Source organism: Maylandia zebra, linkage group LG13 (genome assembly GCF_041146795.1).
Source record: "Maylandia zebra isolate NMK-2024a linkage group LG13, Mzebra_GT3a, whole genome shotgun sequence".
NCBI classification, from domain to species: Eukaryota; Metazoa; Chordata; class Actinopteri; order Cichliformes; family Cichlidae; genus Maylandia; species Maylandia zebra.
In genome coordinates this window covers 20,124,510-20,141,562 of record NC_135179.1, presented here as the reverse complement: position 1 = coordinate 20,141,562, position 17,053 = coordinate 20,124,510, and the positions used below count along the sequence as shown (strand labels likewise).

At 41.0% G+C, this 17,053-nt stretch overlaps 1 protein-coding gene across 1 annotated transcript; it reads right to left on the bottom strand.

Moving 5' to 3' along the window:
• Positions 1-1,338: 1,338 nt before the first annotated feature.
• On the bottom strand, positions 1,339-5,679 carry gfral (GDNF family receptor alpha like). Its single transcript, XM_076891333.1, has 9 exons — positions 5,631-5,679; positions 5,208-5,321; positions 4,610-4,765; positions 4,390-4,446; positions 3,974-4,289; positions 2,596-2,855; positions 2,432-2,503; positions 2,240-2,318; positions 1,339-2,156 (listed from the first exon to the last, which is right to left on the bottom strand). The coding sequence occupies exons 1-9, from the start codon at positions 5,665-5,667 to the stop codon at positions 2,087-2,089; spliced, it is 1,161 nt and encodes a 386-aa protein (XP_076747448.1). The 5' UTR covers positions 5,668-5,679; the 3' UTR covers positions 1,339-2,086.
• Between the last annotated feature and the right edge of the window lie 11,374 nt (positions 5,680-17,053).

The window sequence follows — 17,053 nt, the reverse complement described above, 5'->3', positions numbered from 1 at the left end:
GTCTTCCATCCCAGATAAGATACAGATAAGCACATGCGATAGACACACACCAACAGAATTGTCTTTTATGTTATTTTCCCCTCGATTTAGGTTCAAATTGTTTTGATGTTTGAAGGCAAGCAGTGATAGAAATAATCCCCGCCCCCATTTTGAAAATGTAAGAATTAAAAAGTAAAGATTTGTACAAAAACATCAAAATTTAAAGTAAAATACAGACGCCTGAAAGTTCTACGTAAGTACGTTAGTGAAGGTTTTGTACTTTATTATCTCCTACATCTGAAATTAGGCCCAAATAGTCCCACCAATCCAGTGTTTGCCTGTCAATGAACATGTTTAGCTCACTGTTTAGTGTTTAGTTCCCTTTTGTCCTATTTTCCTGAAAAAAGCCTTCTTTACCTCCCAATCAACTCTTCCTGTCCAACAAAAATCCCTGCCTTCAAACCAGCTGGGAACTTTTTAGCATGTATTTGGATTTATCTCTGTATCTACTTACTGTTGCATCCTTTCAAATATATAGATTTCCAGACATGGCTGTTCATTTTCCTCACAGACACAGAGCCCTCCACACAGAAGATCAGACTGTATGTTGTGTGTGCTTAACATGATAGAAAAAAGAATTAAATCATGGGTTAAAACATCAATCATATTTATCCACACTGACCTTTAATTTGACTTTAAATAGACTATTGGACAGAACTTCAATTCTTTCCCGGGCAGAATGAGTCCAGAAATACTCACCTATAGCTCAATCGTATAAAACAGAGCAGATCAGTGAATCAGGGTTAGATCAGCTCCAGTGACAAAAACAATTTGGTGTCTTTGGCCCAATTAAAGTGAAGCAAATCCACTCATCTTGATTGCTGCAATTGCTTCTCTTTTTCCACCACTCAGACCTCGTTACCCTGTCTCCAAATAGCTCAAAATGCTAAAGTAAGTGTGTTTACAGGTCAATACAGATAACTCCCATCAGTGTCTCTCCCCTGCTGTTTGTGCACAAAGGGGTGAATAGGGTTGTCCTCCCTTTCTACTTCTCCTGTTTTTATATCAGACATCACCTGACCAAAGGCTCCACTCTGTCCCTGATTCCAGGACTAAGTGGACTATGCTGACAGGGCTTTCTCGATAGCTGTCTATGAACTAATAAAAGAAAAACAAATCACTGCTTCAGGTTGAAGACCTTTCTTGGGGGGCTTTCACGCACACTGACTGGAACTATTAAAAAAAAGACAAATTATTTAAATTCTGATTTTTAAGTTTTTCTTTAAAAGCTCCTTTTAAAGGAATCGTCACATAAAATGTAGCATTTTGAACAAACTGTGGGGCTTTAAGGCTTTCAGTGGGAAGTTTATTATCAGATACAGAGGAACACAGCACAAGAGTGAGCAGAGCACAAATAAATCATCACACTTGAAGTTATAACTTAAAGCAATCTTAAACTTGTCAGATCTGTTGTTTTTTTCTATAATAACTGTCGGTGTGAAAGATTAACAACAAAATCTTTTCAATTAACTTTAAACATAAAGGTTGTATCTACAAATATACAATATGTTCTTTAATAAAGCAGCACAAGATCACTGTTTACAACAACACAAAGATTAAGGGTGCACTACAGAAGAACTAAACAATGCTACTTCACAAGATTGTGCAAAAACTTCTTATAGTCTTATCAATCAAGTAACACCACTGTGTGACAAGTGCTTCAAACATACAGCAACTCTAGACCTAGAGCTACTGAACTACAGCAAGAAGAACAATCAGTCCTTGTACAGATTGTATGACTCCCACAGAGCCCTCATGTCAAACTCATCAATCACCTACCAAGTACTTTGAAAAACAAAGTGTGCTTTGGAGACCTTTGCAAAGGATGATTACAACAATATTCATTTGGCTATTGATGACAGTGTTTTAAAGCATTCTCAATTTAGTTATTTTCTTAATAAACTCTATTACCTATTACAGCAAAGAAATATGAGATGACTGCATGTGCAGCAAACTCAAAGGAACCTCACGAATCTATTCAGCTGTGATCTTGAGTTAAAAGAGAAAAAATGATGATTATTTTATTCAGTGGGAAGAGGAATAAACATCAGAGAATAACGACACAGTTGCTTTTCTGTGGATGGTGAAATTTTGTTTTATCTCTCTTTCTCGAGATCCTACAAGGAAACAGAAATAAAAGTAAATTATACATAATATTTTGATAAAAGCGACTTAACATTGATTCAACATCGATGCTTACCATTTTTTACTGACAATAACCAGAGGCATTAATATGACACCAGCAAGCAGGATGGCTGCAACAACGTACAGAAGATAATCTGGAAAGACAAAATATTCCATCTTGAAAACCCACTCAAAAATTGTTTTGATAATTTAAATTCATGTGAATCATACTACGATTAGCATAAAGAGTTTACAAATTTCAATTTACCTTGCAACCAAGCATAAGCATGATCTGATGGAGGAGGTTTAGAGGGGCGAATGATTGTTTCTGAAGATGCCACTGAAATACAAATAAAAATAATTTACAATCTTTCCAGGAAAAATGATTGTTACATTTAAAAATGCCTGGTTAGAAAAAAAAAAGATACTCACTGAAGCGTGATCTATTGTGAAGCACGTCGTGAATCATGCTGCATGTAAGAAAATCGTCATTGTAGAGTCTTTTACATGTACAAGGATGGTGAAGCACTGTGCCTAAAGTAGCCACGAAGGCCCTTTTGCATTCAGCGTCTGCACCAAGGATGAGCTCTGGATCCATCTGGGTGAAGCATTCATCTCTTGGGAGGTCACTGTCAATGCACTGGGCTTCTTCAGGACTCCAACAATTGGCTTGAAAATTTTCTAATAAGCCCCTGTTAATACAGAGAAAATGTGTGTTATGTGGAATGAGTGGGTGCTGCGATTTATAGATGTTTATGTGTTATGGTAGATTGTACATATTACTTCAAGATCATTTCACATATATTTATGGAATTACATCAAAAATGGCAGCGGGAAAAGTGCACCAATCACACAGGTGGAATTTGGATTATAAAAGGCTGCAGTCTACGTGTAAAGTGGTTTCTGAAAATTTTTATTAGATAGTAATTGGAGATGTGATCTTAAAAAATGGCCATTTAAAAAAAAAAGAAACAGCATTGGATTTGATGGAACTATAACCTGAAAATCTAGGTTTCCATAATGAAATCAGCTTGAGAATGGACAAGTGAGGAGGGCATCCACTTGAAGAAGACACTGAACCACAAATTGCTCCTAATGGCTGGACCAGCACTTGGCACTCTCTATGAAAGCTCGCTGCCATGTATGTGTTAAAAGGACAAACAGGACAATGTAAAAAGGATTTTGGTTAGGAGTGCTACTGTGCACTAATGCGGCCCTATACTGGACTACCTCAGCTTGAGTTCTTCTTCATTGTTCACTTAAAGGTTGAGAATTCACATTTTGTTATTTCTGTGTCTGGCTCAGTGTTGGTAGTTACGTATTCAACTATCTGCAGACTTCTTCTTTTCTGTTACTAGCAGTGAGCTGGCATTATTTTAAAAAATGTTATTTTATACACTCATTTCCAGTATCACTCACTCGTTCACTTTTTAAGGCTGGAAAGGACTCTCGAATGATGAACGCTCTTTTTCCTGCTCCAATTTAGTGATTGTTAGTTTGTTGACTGAATCCCTTCCTTGCATTTTAAAGTGTTTGCCTTCCTGCTGCACAGCCTATACACAAGACACCTTTTTTCTCCTCCCCGCATGCCTCGCACAACCAATGTTCCTGCCAGCCTTTGTTGTTCCCTCCAGCAATCTCATCCGCCAGATGCTGCTCATACATTTCATCATTGTGCAAACAATGAATTTGCATCTGATTTGGTGGTTTCATCCCCGAGTGTGCATTTAATAATAATAGTATTTGTACAATAATCCTGAAAACAACAACAACAAAAAAAACAAAAACATCTGAGGACAGAACAGCATACCTGCAGTTACTGTCCTCAGTGCACTGGTTAAGTACACGCTGACAGACCCGGATCTCATCTCCACAGGTGCCACTGTGCAATTCGGTTTTCATGCTCAGACAGCTCTGATCTGAAGCTTCACACTCGCACATGACCAGCATCTCTGCAACATTTTGGGGTACGTTCCTGTAGAACCGCAGAGTTTCCTGCTGACACCCTTCATCATTGCACTGGCCTGACTTACAGGCTTGGAGCATAGGTGCCAGGTACCTGTTGCAAACTGAATCGCTGAGACAAGCCCTAAATTGATCCAAACATGATCCAGCACCATCATATACTAAAAAACAAAGAGAGAGAAAGGTAGTGAATGGGTTTCACCAATTTTGACTCATCTTCACTAGATTTCATCTGAGATTAGCGTAATAAAATATAATTACCGTAGTTTAATAAAGTGCTTGACTGCCAATCCATTACTGCACTCCTCGTGAGCTGAACTGCTGTTCAAATAATCAACATGATTATCTCTCCCACCAACAAAGGCACATTAAAGATCCTCTTAACAGTCATTTTGTAGTGCAATAACTGTCCACCTTTGGCAAACAAAAACGTAATTTCACATATAAATGCTTATCGTAGAGACTTCTGAGAATACCGCACCTGGCTTTTGGTGGCATTGTGTGGCCAGCACTTGTATAGAATCACAAAGCTCCTCCTCCCAGGCACACACGCACCCTGGCAGAGAGGGAAATTGGTGCAGTATTGTCTGGATGGTCATGTTACAGACCTCTGAGCCTTTTATTTGGCACCCTCCATCTTGAATGACAGAAACATAAGAGGAAGGTGGAAAAACAGGATTTTCCATAAGTGAGCAAGGTCTTGTTTGAGCAACAGGTGTTTTCTATGTGCCTGCTGCTCTGACAGTTTTCCTTGTGATGTCTGGTTATGTATCCCGATATAGGCTGGTATATCAAATTCAGTGTAATAATGGAGGATTTCGATGTCAAAACAGACATACTGTGTGCATTAAAGGCATCAGAAAAGTGATTTATTGTCACTTAATTTTGTTATGTACATTTTGCTTCGGGCTGTTTCCTCACTTATTACATTTTAGCCATTTTCCATGGAAGCAATTCAGTCGAACGGTCTCATTTGCTGACCTTCCTGAGGAAATGCAATCGCTTTACGTAATACTTACTTATCTCAACCCTTGGTAATATTAACAATATAATGGAAATGTGTTTGTTTGTTTTTTTACCTTCACAGATGCCGTCATAAAATGCCTGTTCACGCTTGCATAAATCTGACATGCAGATTTTCACAGCAGCCAAACACTCAGAAGCCAGCGATGAAATCTGAGGAGCAATAATCACTGAAATACAAGCAGACTTTAAGAATTTATTTACTTTATCATTGGTTTTTATATGGATTTATTTCACGGAGATCATTTTTGTCTTGAGGTTTTATATGAAAAGGGACATTCAAAAATTAAATGTTAATGTCTCACATGACTAACTGTAGCTACGCTTTGACTATACATGTGGTACAAACTACAAGACATGAAACACTTCTAGTAATGCTAATTTTATAGCACAAAAAACATACAATAACACTAATCAACTTGTTTGTTTTTTCTATCAGAAATCTGTAATTTTATGGTAATGGTTCGGCTTAAACTCACCAAATATGACTGCAGCTTCCAGTCGTCTCAGTTGCATGATAGCTGTTGCAAAGCTTTGAGCAGACAAATGAAGCTCTCACCAGCAGCTGATGTGTCCCTCTTGTTGGTGTCAGCATTTAAGCTGGGATACACCACCCGCTGTCAGGAGGATGTAACACATTTACTGGAGGCTGTACCCTGCACCAGAATAAAAATGACAAATGCAATGAAACAGAGCTGCAACAAAAAAGGGAAAAAAATTAGTGCATATAGTATTTTAATATTGTCATTATTATATTTTGTGGGCTTAAGTAATAATATTATCTCTTAGGAGTAGTGCGATATTACTTCAGAGATAGGAAATAAAAAACAGTTGATCCCTGGTCTGATCTGCTGATTTAAATTTGTGTCAGATTGTTTTCACTTGATTTCTTTTTCCAACAATAACTAAGAGGAAAGTAAACATATTTAAGCAGCACATTTCAGACAAAATGCATTTGGATGTGCTCTAAATAATCAAAAAACAAACAAACAAGCAAACCAAATACTTTTTTATTATTTAATATTTTAATGGCTTGAGGCTTCAACATTGCAACGTTGCTCAAGTTCTTGGGAGACCAATCCATGACTGAAGTGTTGCATTGTGTCTTTTCCTGCCAGGTATGATTTTACTGCTGTTGCCAGTCGACATGCCCTTACATACTGAAGATGATTTGAACCAAAGACCAAAACAAAGATACACTACACTGTCAAAATTAATCCCTTACCCATCCAAATAGCTGAATTCAGGTATTCCAATCACTTTAATGACGACAGGTGTATAAACTCAAACATCTGTGTCCCTTCTCCAAACATTTGTGAAAGAATGGGTCGCTCTGCAACAAGTGCAGCCCTGGAATTTCCTCGCTAAATATTCCACAGTCAGTGGAACCTTGTGGAAAGCCTTCCCAGAAGAGTTGAAGGTGTTTTATTACATTTTATTATATTTTATATGGATTTAGAATGGGCTGTCATTTAAGTTCACATGTGTGTGAAGGAAGGAGTGTGAATACTTTTAGGAATATGGCATAATTTCTTAGAGCTACCACTTCTTCTTTTATCCTCTGCTTTTGTTCTGCCTTCATCCTCAAATTTTTTAAGGACAAATTGCACACCATGCCAAATTTTAAGCTAATAGCATTTTGATCATTTCTTTGTTGGAGAAAAAAAAACTATTTTATGGCTGTCAAACTGTGTCATTTTGCCATTTTTCATATATTCAACTAAAGGCAATGGGACAAACTATATAGTTTTTCAATAGACCAGTGACAAAGTACAATAATACAAGAAAAATGTAAAATATTTAAAAGAGTTTATTCAATAAGTTGTTCTGTTACGAATCAACACAACACTGCCTTAGGTACCAAAAAGCATATGTATATGTATACATGTGTTTACTGATAAACAAACAGTATTCACCCTCAGCTGTAAATAATGTTACAGCACAGTCATTTACAAGATGGATGGCTTTGCTAACAACTCCACCCAATTCGAAGTCAGCAACCTTCTCTTTTTAGCTCATTTCTGCTGCTCCCTAGTGGCTAGAAGTCAACAGTGATTAACTCTCATAAAGCCTCCAATCAAGATGATTTATTTGTCAAGCAAAAAAAAAAAAAGTCAACAAATATTGATCAAAGGGTTGCACAATGAAGTATGAAACATTGGAAGGCAAAAAGGCTTAAAGTGCACTGGAAAAAGTTACAACATACATTATATATTTTTTTTAAAAAGTGATGCAAAAAGACGAGACTTTAATTCGACAGCTTCATGTCTATTCAGAAGTTGTTAAAGCCAATTGTATGCACTGTTTTACCCTTAACAGCATTCAAGACCTGGGCTGAGAAGTGTTTTCTAAATACTTTATGTGGGGATGCAAACATTTCACATTTAGTTCAAAATGAAGAAATTCTTGTGAAAAACGTCCCACATGTGTCATTGTTGTGCCATAGTCGTGGTTTAAAGTCTATAAAATTTTAACATAATTAGTAAATCAAATCTATGCTCACAAACAATTTCCCCACATTAAACACATCAAGCTGAACTGAGCAATCAAACCTAGATTAATTACAATCATGCTGCCCTGGCAGGGATTGTTTTCCTCTCTGTTTCCTGTTATTGGTTTTATTTCTGTCATTCTTTCATATTATGCCTTTTTCCAGATTGCCTTTTTAGTTTCCACATCCTCCTTGTTTATTCATTTTTGTCCTTTGCATCCAAACTATAGCACTTTGACTCAAGGATTTTCTCTACTGCTGATTACACTGAAGATTAATATTTGCTTTGTGTTTCTGAATGGAAACGTTGTTGTGCTGTATGTTTGAGGATGTGGATTCTCTGAGTTTCCAGTGTGCTGCAGTGTACAGTTGTAAATATCTTTGCAAATACTTTTTAAAGAAATTTTCTGCTTTTATCTTCTTCCAGTAATGTGCAAGTAGCTAAAATGAATGGCTTCAGCCGCTTACTCATGTTCACTGGGTGAGGGGTTCTCAAGAAAGATGGAAGCTACTCTTGAAGGGACATCGGTTTAATCAGGGTGCTCTCTGCATAAAGAGTTGTGTGCATGTCTTTGTGTTCTGCACAACCATTACTCTGATCCACTTCACCCTAGGCAAATGCTGCGGTTTTAAGGAAGTCATATCTGATGCTGTTTGGATGAGAGGTCTGACAAAAAGTCAGCGCTGCTTGTGAACAGGGTTAACCATATGTGTATTTGTGTGTGTAGACTTCATTCACTGACATAAAATCAAACTCGCAAGCAACTAATAAAAATAGCCCTGCACATTAGCGTTAACATTTTGGAACACATACAAACAGTTGTGCACAGTTTAGGGAACCCTTTTTAAAAATGATGTGGGCATTAACTGTGCTTCTCAGGCTGACACACGGGGCAAGCTGCAGCAATTGTCTTTAAATGCTAGCTCATGCATATAAAATCATTTAAGATATCACCAAATACTATATGCCCGACTGACTGCTGTTCTAAACCAATGCTGTTGAACCACCACAGCAAAGTGTTGACAATCCAAATCAGCTGCTACGAATGACTGCAATTACTGAGTCAGGCTGCAAGTTGCTCATCTGAATGAAGCACGTTTGAAATGGGAAATTCACTGTTGTGGTTAGAAATGGGAGGAAGACTTCATACACGCGGTCTCTGCAGCAGCAAGTAATTTTTGGTGGGGAACATGAAAAAGCATGTTTGTAATTGCCTCATTTTCACCACTGAGATGCCCTTGATCAAAGCCTTTGACCTCCCAGATGCTCTATCAGAGATGCTCAAAGGCAACTTCTAAGTGTGTCAAGTACGAGTAGGCCAATCCTGCAAAAGAAACAATGAAGTATACGGAAGAAGACAAAAAACACTACGCATTGTAGCTGTCAGTACAATCATTTCTTATCAAGAAAAGGTCAAAACATTGATACCAAGAGTTCTGGAGAAGAAAAATATCCTGATGAATCAGAGATCAAGATTTGGATTGTTTTCTGATACTGATACATAAATCTATTACAACAAATATTTACTTACACTTTAAATAAAAAATTTAAAATTATTTTACAAAATACATTTTTCAGCGTATCAAATTCAAAATCGAATTCAAATCAAATTCAAATTTTATTCGTCACACACACAACCATGCACAGTATGACATGAGGTGAAATGTTTGTAAGCTGTGCAATGCAATGCCTGACCATTAAATGACAGTGGTTTTACAGTATTTACAGGTTATTACAAAATTTACAGATTTAACTTAGAAATTTACAGTAAAAATGTGCAAATAGCAGAAAGAGTTTATAAATTATAGGAAGTGTGCATGAAGAAAAACCAGAGTGCGTGTGGTGATGTGATGTGTGTGGGAGAGTCCAGTCCTACACCTGGTTCAGGGCCCGAATAGCCTGGGGGAAGAAGCTCCTCCTCATTCTCTCTGTTTTGGCCTTAAGGGAGCGGAAGCGCTTCCCAGACCTCAACAGTGAGAAGAGTCCATTGTTGGGATGGGAGAGGTCCATCATAATCTTCCTAGCTTTGGACTTGCACCGCTTGGTGTAGATGGACAGCAGGTCAGGGAGCTCTGATTGAATGATGCGTTCGGCCGAGCGCACCACTCTTTGCAGATCTCGTCTGTCCTGCTTGGTGCTGTTCCCAAACCAGGTGCAGATGTTTCCCGTCAGGATGCTCTCGATGTAACTGACGTCAGACGCCGGAGATTTTGGCGGAAAATTAAAGCAAATGGTAGTTTAGATTTGAACAAATTCATTTAAGCTTCAGCATTACCAAATACACTTATCAATTGTCTTATAACTAACACTATTTGTCTAAATAATCTCCAACACCCTGGAGAACAACGAGGAGAGTTTAGAGACTCTCCAAGATTACATCGATCAGTGCTTTCAGGATCTCGTGATGAAGAAGACCCCGTGTGCAGCTTCCCCGGCCAAAGCTGAGACGCCGTCGTCGAAAAGACAACGCCCGGCAGATTCCCCCGGCTCAACATCGCCAGCCGGCAAAGATATTGCCGACATATTGGAGTCAATCGACAAGCGATTGTCCAGTTTCGACGCCATGCTGTCCTTGGTGGAGATTCTTCACCGAGAATTTAAATGCTGGCGAGAATCCCTGGAGTACAGCCAGCAGCAGGTGGAAACGCTTGCTGCTGAAAATGCCACGCTAAGGGAGTCGGTGAAATGTCTCACAGATAATGTTACCCAGCTCAATAGAGAAAATAAAAAAATAAAAGAAACAGTTATCGATCTACAAGCTCGTAGCATGCGTGATAATCTGGTATTTTCTGGTATTCCAGAAGCCGCTGGAGAGGACGCGGAGACCACGGTAAAAAGCTTCATCAAAACCCACCTGAAGCTGCCGGAGGACACTGTGAAGAACATCGTCTTCGATCGGGTACATCGCCTCGGCCCCATTCGGGCTACGGCCGGGAGACCACGTCCTATCTTGGCCAAATTCGGCCACTTCAAACAAAAGCAACATGTGAAAAGCCGCGGCAGGGAATTAAAAGGAACGGACTTCAGCGTGAACGACCAGTTCCCCAAAGAGATCTTGGAACGACGCAGGGTCCTCTTCCCAATCCGACGCGGCTTCATCCAGAAGGGCTCCCGCGCTGTCATCGCTGTGGACCGGCTGTACGTGGACGGACAGCTCCACCGCGACCCCAACATCACTCCGTGGCTGTATTAACCTCACACCAGATAAGAATCAGCTACACCATTTCCCTATCCACTCACACTAACTTGCACTAACATCTGTTTAACTTACCAGTATCAAATCGCATCTTAAAGTGTGATTTCATAGCAGAATTAACACCGTCACTCTCCGTCAGTGATTTAATTGGAATGTTTACGTTTTGTTTCTGCTTTTTTTTTCTTCTCGTTTTTTCTTCTTTTTTTTTTCCTCCTCTCTTTTCCCCCTCTTGGTTTTATGCTGCTCACCCCTGTCCTTGGTTTCTTTCTTTATTCCTTTCACTGCCTCGATCACCTGCTTCGACACTCATCCACAAACATCCTTTATTTCGACACATACGCACCATGCGCTCAACGGCAGCACATTTACATCAGTCAGACAGCGCACACAGTCATATAAGATACACACACACTTAAGCCAAGCCTACTCATATTAGTAACTATGCATACACAAAGTCAGACTCAGGGAGCATCTCGCCACACATTTTTTCTCTCTCTCCTTCTCTTTATTTATGAACAAGTGACGTATTCTCTCCACCTGTCTAAGCCACGCACACAGCATACATCCCTAGTTATACACAAACATCTATGGGTACACTGAGGTTCATTACATGGAATATAAATGGAGCTGGCTCCAGAGAAAAGAGGTTAAAAATATTTAACCAACTCAAAAAACTACAGGCAGATGTTGTCCTATTACAAGAGACCCACAGACCTCTTAGAGGTTCGAATGAACTTAAAACACCTGAGTTTCCTAATGTGTTCTCAGCTTGTTATAATTCTAGACAAAGGGGAGCAGCAATTTTAATACATAAAAATATTAATTTCACAGTACTCGATACAGTTATAGATCCAGAGGGCAGATTCTTAATCATTAAACTATCTATACGTGATAAAAAGCTATGTATTGCAAGTGTATATGGTCCAAATGTTGATGATCCCTCATTCTTTCACGGTTTTTTCAGTGCACTCTCTGAACACTTAGATGGCACACTTGTTCTTGGAGGTGACCTCAACCTTGGACTAAATGAAGACATGGATAGGCTCAATACAGCGGGAACTCAGCGTAATTGGCAGTCCACAAATATAATCAAACAATATATGAGCGACTTTGGTCTTTGCGATGCATGGCGCTCCCTTCACCCCACCAGTAAGGAATATACTTTTTTCTCACATGTCCATCACTCCTACTCTCGTCTGGATTATTTTTTGGTCAGCAGCTCACTGCTGAACGACATTTCAGACACTGAGATTCACCCTATAGCTGTCAGCGATCATGGTCCTGTATCTTTAACACTAATGCACAAGAATAATACTACGCCAAGAAAAAACTGGAGATTTAATATATCACTACTTAAAGATGAAGACTTTATTAAATATTTTAAAAAAGAGTGGACTTCATATTTGAACTATAATGACACTCCCGAAACATCAGCTTCTGTTCTATGGGAAGCAGGGAAAGCTGTGATGAGAGGTAAAATAATTTCTTTCTCATCACATAAAAAGAAAAAAGAAAACAAAAATATTCAGGAATTAGAAAAAAACATCAAATCACTAGAAGAAGCCTACGCGTCCCACCAAGATCAGGAAACATTGAACAAAATACGCAAAACAAAACTAGAATTAAATGAGATAATTGATAAAAAAACAAAATTCTTAGTACAAAGACTACGCCTACAAAATTATGAACATGGTAATAAATCCGGTCAATTTCTAGCAAACCAGCTAAAAATAAATAAAGAAAAAACAACTATATGTGCTGTTCAAGATTCATCTGGGAACACATTATATGAACCGATACAAATAAACAACATTTTCAGGGATTTCTATAAAACGTTGTATTCACCACAAATAAACCCATCTAAAAAAGAAATTGATCAGTTTTTGGACAACATAACTCTTCCAAAATTATTGGACACTCAAGCAATGGCACTGGATTCACCACTGACACCAGGTGAACTCCAGGAAGCCCTGATAAGTATGCACAATAATAAGGCTCCAGGTCCAGATGGCTTTCCTGCAGAATTCTACAAAGAATTCTGGTCGATTCTAGCACCAGTTTTCTACAGAACGTTGTTGGAAATTAAAGAAAAGGGCAGACTTCCATCAAATATGAATTCTGCAAACATTAATCTCCTGCTAAAACCAGGCAAAGACCCTGTATATCCCTCAAGCTATCGTCCAATATCCCTTATAAATGTAGACCTTAAAATAATCTGCAAAGCTCTCTCAAAGAGACTGGAGAAAATAACCCCCCTCTTAATTCATCCTGACCAAACTGGTTTCATAAAAGGTAGGCACTCATCAACAAATACACGTAGATTACTTAATTTGATAGACTACTCATACAGTAAAAACCTAGAAACTACAATATTCTCTTTAGACGCAGAAAAAGCATTTGACAGAGTTAACTGGAAATTTCTATTTGCAACTTTACACAAATTTGGTTTTGGATCCTCTTTCATAAACTGGTTAAAAATATTATATAATTCCCCAACAGCTTGTGTTAGAACAAATGACCAGACATCCTCCAGCTTCTGTCTCTTGAGGGGCACCAGGCAGGGATGCCCACTCTCCCCTTCACTATTTGCAATTTTTATTGAACCACTAGCAGCAGCAATTAGACAGAATTCAGTAATTAAGGGCATAAAATGCAAGAACGTGGAACATAAAATCAGCCTTTATGCGGATGATGTGTTACTCTTTCTCCAAAATTCACAAACCAATATCTCTGGGGTGATTGAATTGATAAACTCTTTTGCAAGAATATCAGATTACTCAATTAACTGGTCAAAATCTACAGTCCTACCGATTAATTGCTCCTTCCATAATTCCTCTTCTACACCACTGCAATCGGGAAATATAAAATATTTAGGTATTAATGTTTCTCCCAAGCTTGCAGATCTAACTAAATTAAACCATATCCCACTTTTAAAGAAGGTAGAAGATGATCTGGCTAGATGGAAATGTCTACCCATATCACTCATGGGAAGGGTTGCCGCTATAAAAATGATGGTCTTACCAAAAATAAATTATTTATTCTCAATGATCCCAACTAAACCGCCACAAGATTGGTTCAGATCTCTAGATTCATGTATGTCCAAATTCCTTTGGAAAAATAAACCCCCACGTATAAGCTTAAAAACACTACAAAAGACCAAGGATAAAGGAGGACTAGAACTGCCTAACTTTCAGCACTACTTCTTAGCCAACAGGCTTCAGTTTATCTCAGGATGGCTAAAACACACCCTCTTAGATGAACCTTGGCTAGATGTAGAACAAGCACTCTGCAATAATCTAGAGATCTCAGACCTACCATTTATCAGCTCAAACATCCAACGACATGAATGCTTTAAAAGCATCAACATCAGCTCTTCTCTGACAGCATGGTGGGAGTTTCTAAAATTGACGGCGTCTTCATTAATCCCATGCAAACGTACACCTATCTGGAACAACCCTGACATATTACAAAACAATAATATGATAAACTTTTCAGATTGGAGTGATAAAGGAATCAAATATTTAGAACATATACTAGAAGGAACAGAATTTATTTCATTTGACGGACTAGTTACACAATATGGGATCAACAAGAAAAGATTTTTAGAATATCAACAAATTAAATCCATAGTAAAAAAGAAATTTAAACCGGGTCAAGTTGAACTACAAACACCACCAAGTGTGGTTCAATTTCTTACTCTTAAACCCCCCAAATTACTATCCAAAATATACAGAATGCTTTCTAAAACAGATGAATCAATATCACTTCCTATTGCAAAATGGGAAGCGGATTTATCAGTTAACTTAGACCTAAACTTCTGGTCTCAGATTTGCTTAAAAACCTTTCATCTAATTAGAAATCCCAGTCTTCAATTAATTCAATACAAAATATTACATAGAGTACACTATACAGGTCATCGGATGTTCAAGATGGGCTTTACGTCTACCAACAACTGCTCACACTGCCAAACCAATTCACCGGACAATTATATCCACGCTCTTTGGTTCTGTCCACCAGTTCAGAAGTTTTGGCGCGAGATATGTGAAGACTTATCGAAGTGTCTGAAATGTAACATTCCAACTTCCCCCTTAGTGTGTTTGTTGGGCAGCTTAGATAATGTCACTTCAGAAAAGAATATCGCCCATATGGTTTTCACTGCCCTATGCATAGCCAAGAAAACAGTCCTCATGAACTGGAAAAATAAAAATAATCTTAATTCTAACCAATATAGAAATTATCTATTAGATTACATTAGTCTTGATACAGCCTCTGCCACCACATCAGATCAATTGCTCTGGGCTCCTTTGATCAGCTCCATCACCTAGTGGGGGTGGGGGGTCATAGTTTGGTCCCGCCTTCACTGTTGTGATTGGTGTGGGGGTAGGGACAGGCTAAGGGCGTCGGGGGGTTCCCCGGAGGCATCTTCCTTGGGGGGCTCAACCCGGGGTAGCGGTCATGTCCGGTTAGGGGCTCTGTTGGCTCTCCGGTGACTGTTTCCTCGCGGCTGCGTGCAGCGGGGCTAGGGGAGGGTCTGTGCTGACGGACGTGGGTTACTGACCTGATAGCCTGGCTGGCCCTGGGTGGGTCCGGGATGGGCGTGAGGTTCTGGGGGCGCTCCGTCTCTGGGCTGGGACCCGGACTGGGCCTCGGGGGCTTGGGTCCTGGTTGGTGTGTTGCCGGGGTTGTGGGCGGGTGGGTGCATGGGGGCCCAGCCCTGGAGCAGGGTGCCGCCGGTGCGTCGAGCCACCTGGGGGGCTCTTCAACTGGTGGGGGAGATTGTCACATCTTGCAGGAGCTTTCCTCTCCTCAGGAGCTCCCTCTGCAGGAGGGGGAGATACAGGAGAGGTGGAGGAAGATCTCAGCCTGGGTGTTTATTGTCTTATGTAGTCTGGAAGATGAGTGGATGGTGGGGTGGGTGCAGTTTTCTCTGTGGTGGGGTTGGGTGGACTGTCCCGGGCTCTGTGGGGCCGGGCGGCGCTGCTGCACTGGGCCCGGTCTGGATGGGCCTGGGCCCCCTTTCCCTGGCGGGTCGCGGAGTATGGGGGTGCCTACTGGGGTCAGCGGGGGAGCTGGCCCCAGGGAGGGGTCACTTGCCCCTCCCTTCCTTCCCTCCCCATCTCCAGCTGCCTCCCTCTTCCCGCTCCACCACAACCACCCACACATGCAGGGCCTTGGAGTAGGGGTATGTCACCAGGGTGCAGAGGAGGCTACCCCTCCCCCCCTGTCCCCTTCTGGCTGCCTCTGCCTCAATTTTATCCCACAACTTAGACATTCACATTACTCACACTCTCATTACACATACATATAGGATCTTGGGGGTGGGCACGATACACGGAGTCCAAAGTACCATCAGGGTGTACACCCCACCCCTGGCATCGTTGCCCACCTCTCAATTTTGAATACACGTAGACATTGAGGGCTAGCAGGAGGGACCATGCGCTTACCTGCTGCTCTCTGGCAGGTAGCTCCATGCCCTCCTGGGTTTTAAATGCACCTTAGAACACACATGCATCAACATTACAATGAGCGGGTGGAGGGAGGTTCGGAGTCTTCTCTCACCCCCGTTCTCTGCGACCTGCTGGAGCAGGGGGGCTAGGAGGAGGAGTTGGCCGTCCGACTGCGGTCTGGAGTGTGGAGCCTTCCTGCTGCTGCGGAGTCGGGGCGGTCTGCCTCCCCCCACCGCAGGGAAAAGGGAAACACCACCTGGGTCTGGGTGCAGTTCCCCCCTCCAGGGGCGAGGGCACCTAGACCCGGTTTGTAGAGTACGCTTGGGGAGTGTGATCGTGTGTACAACGTCTCTTTACGTCTGTCTCCACGTTGGTTGAGTGTGGAGTAAGTGCATATGAGAGCATGAGGGTGGGAATGGATGTTTGTATCTGTGTGTGCCTGTATGTCTGTGTCTATATGTCAGGTTGGGTGTCAGGCGCCACCTCTCTGGGGACATCTCAGGCCCTCCAAGGTTTGGAGGCCTATCTCCCCCTACCACCACTTCCCCTGCCAGTGGCGGACCCCCTCAGACATCGGTGCGTTGGTGGTTCTTTGTGTCCGGGGATGGGCGTCCAGGTACACACCGGCTCACTCCTTGGCGGCCGCTTATCGGGGCCTGGAGCCTGGGGCTCGCTCGGGCCACTTCGGAGGTGGGGTGCCCCCGGCCTCTCGGCCTGGGGCTCGGTCACTCAGGCGCAGCTGGCTGCCGGCGGAGCTCACGGGCGCG

Bases quoted from the DNA above. Each gene is read 5' to 3' on its own strand.
- gfral (XM_076891333.1), bottom strand. From the start codon at position 5,667: ATGCAACTGAGACGACTGGAAGCTGCAGTCATATTTG. The intron at 4,447-4,609 runs GTGCGGTATTCT...TTTGAACAGCAG, and splicing joins ACAATGCCACCAAAAGCCAG to TTCAGCTCACGAGGAGTGCA. The intron at 2,319-2,431 runs GTAAATTGAAAT...TTGTCTTTCCAG, and splicing joins TGCTTATGCTTGGTTGCAAG to ATTATCTTCTGTACGTTGTT.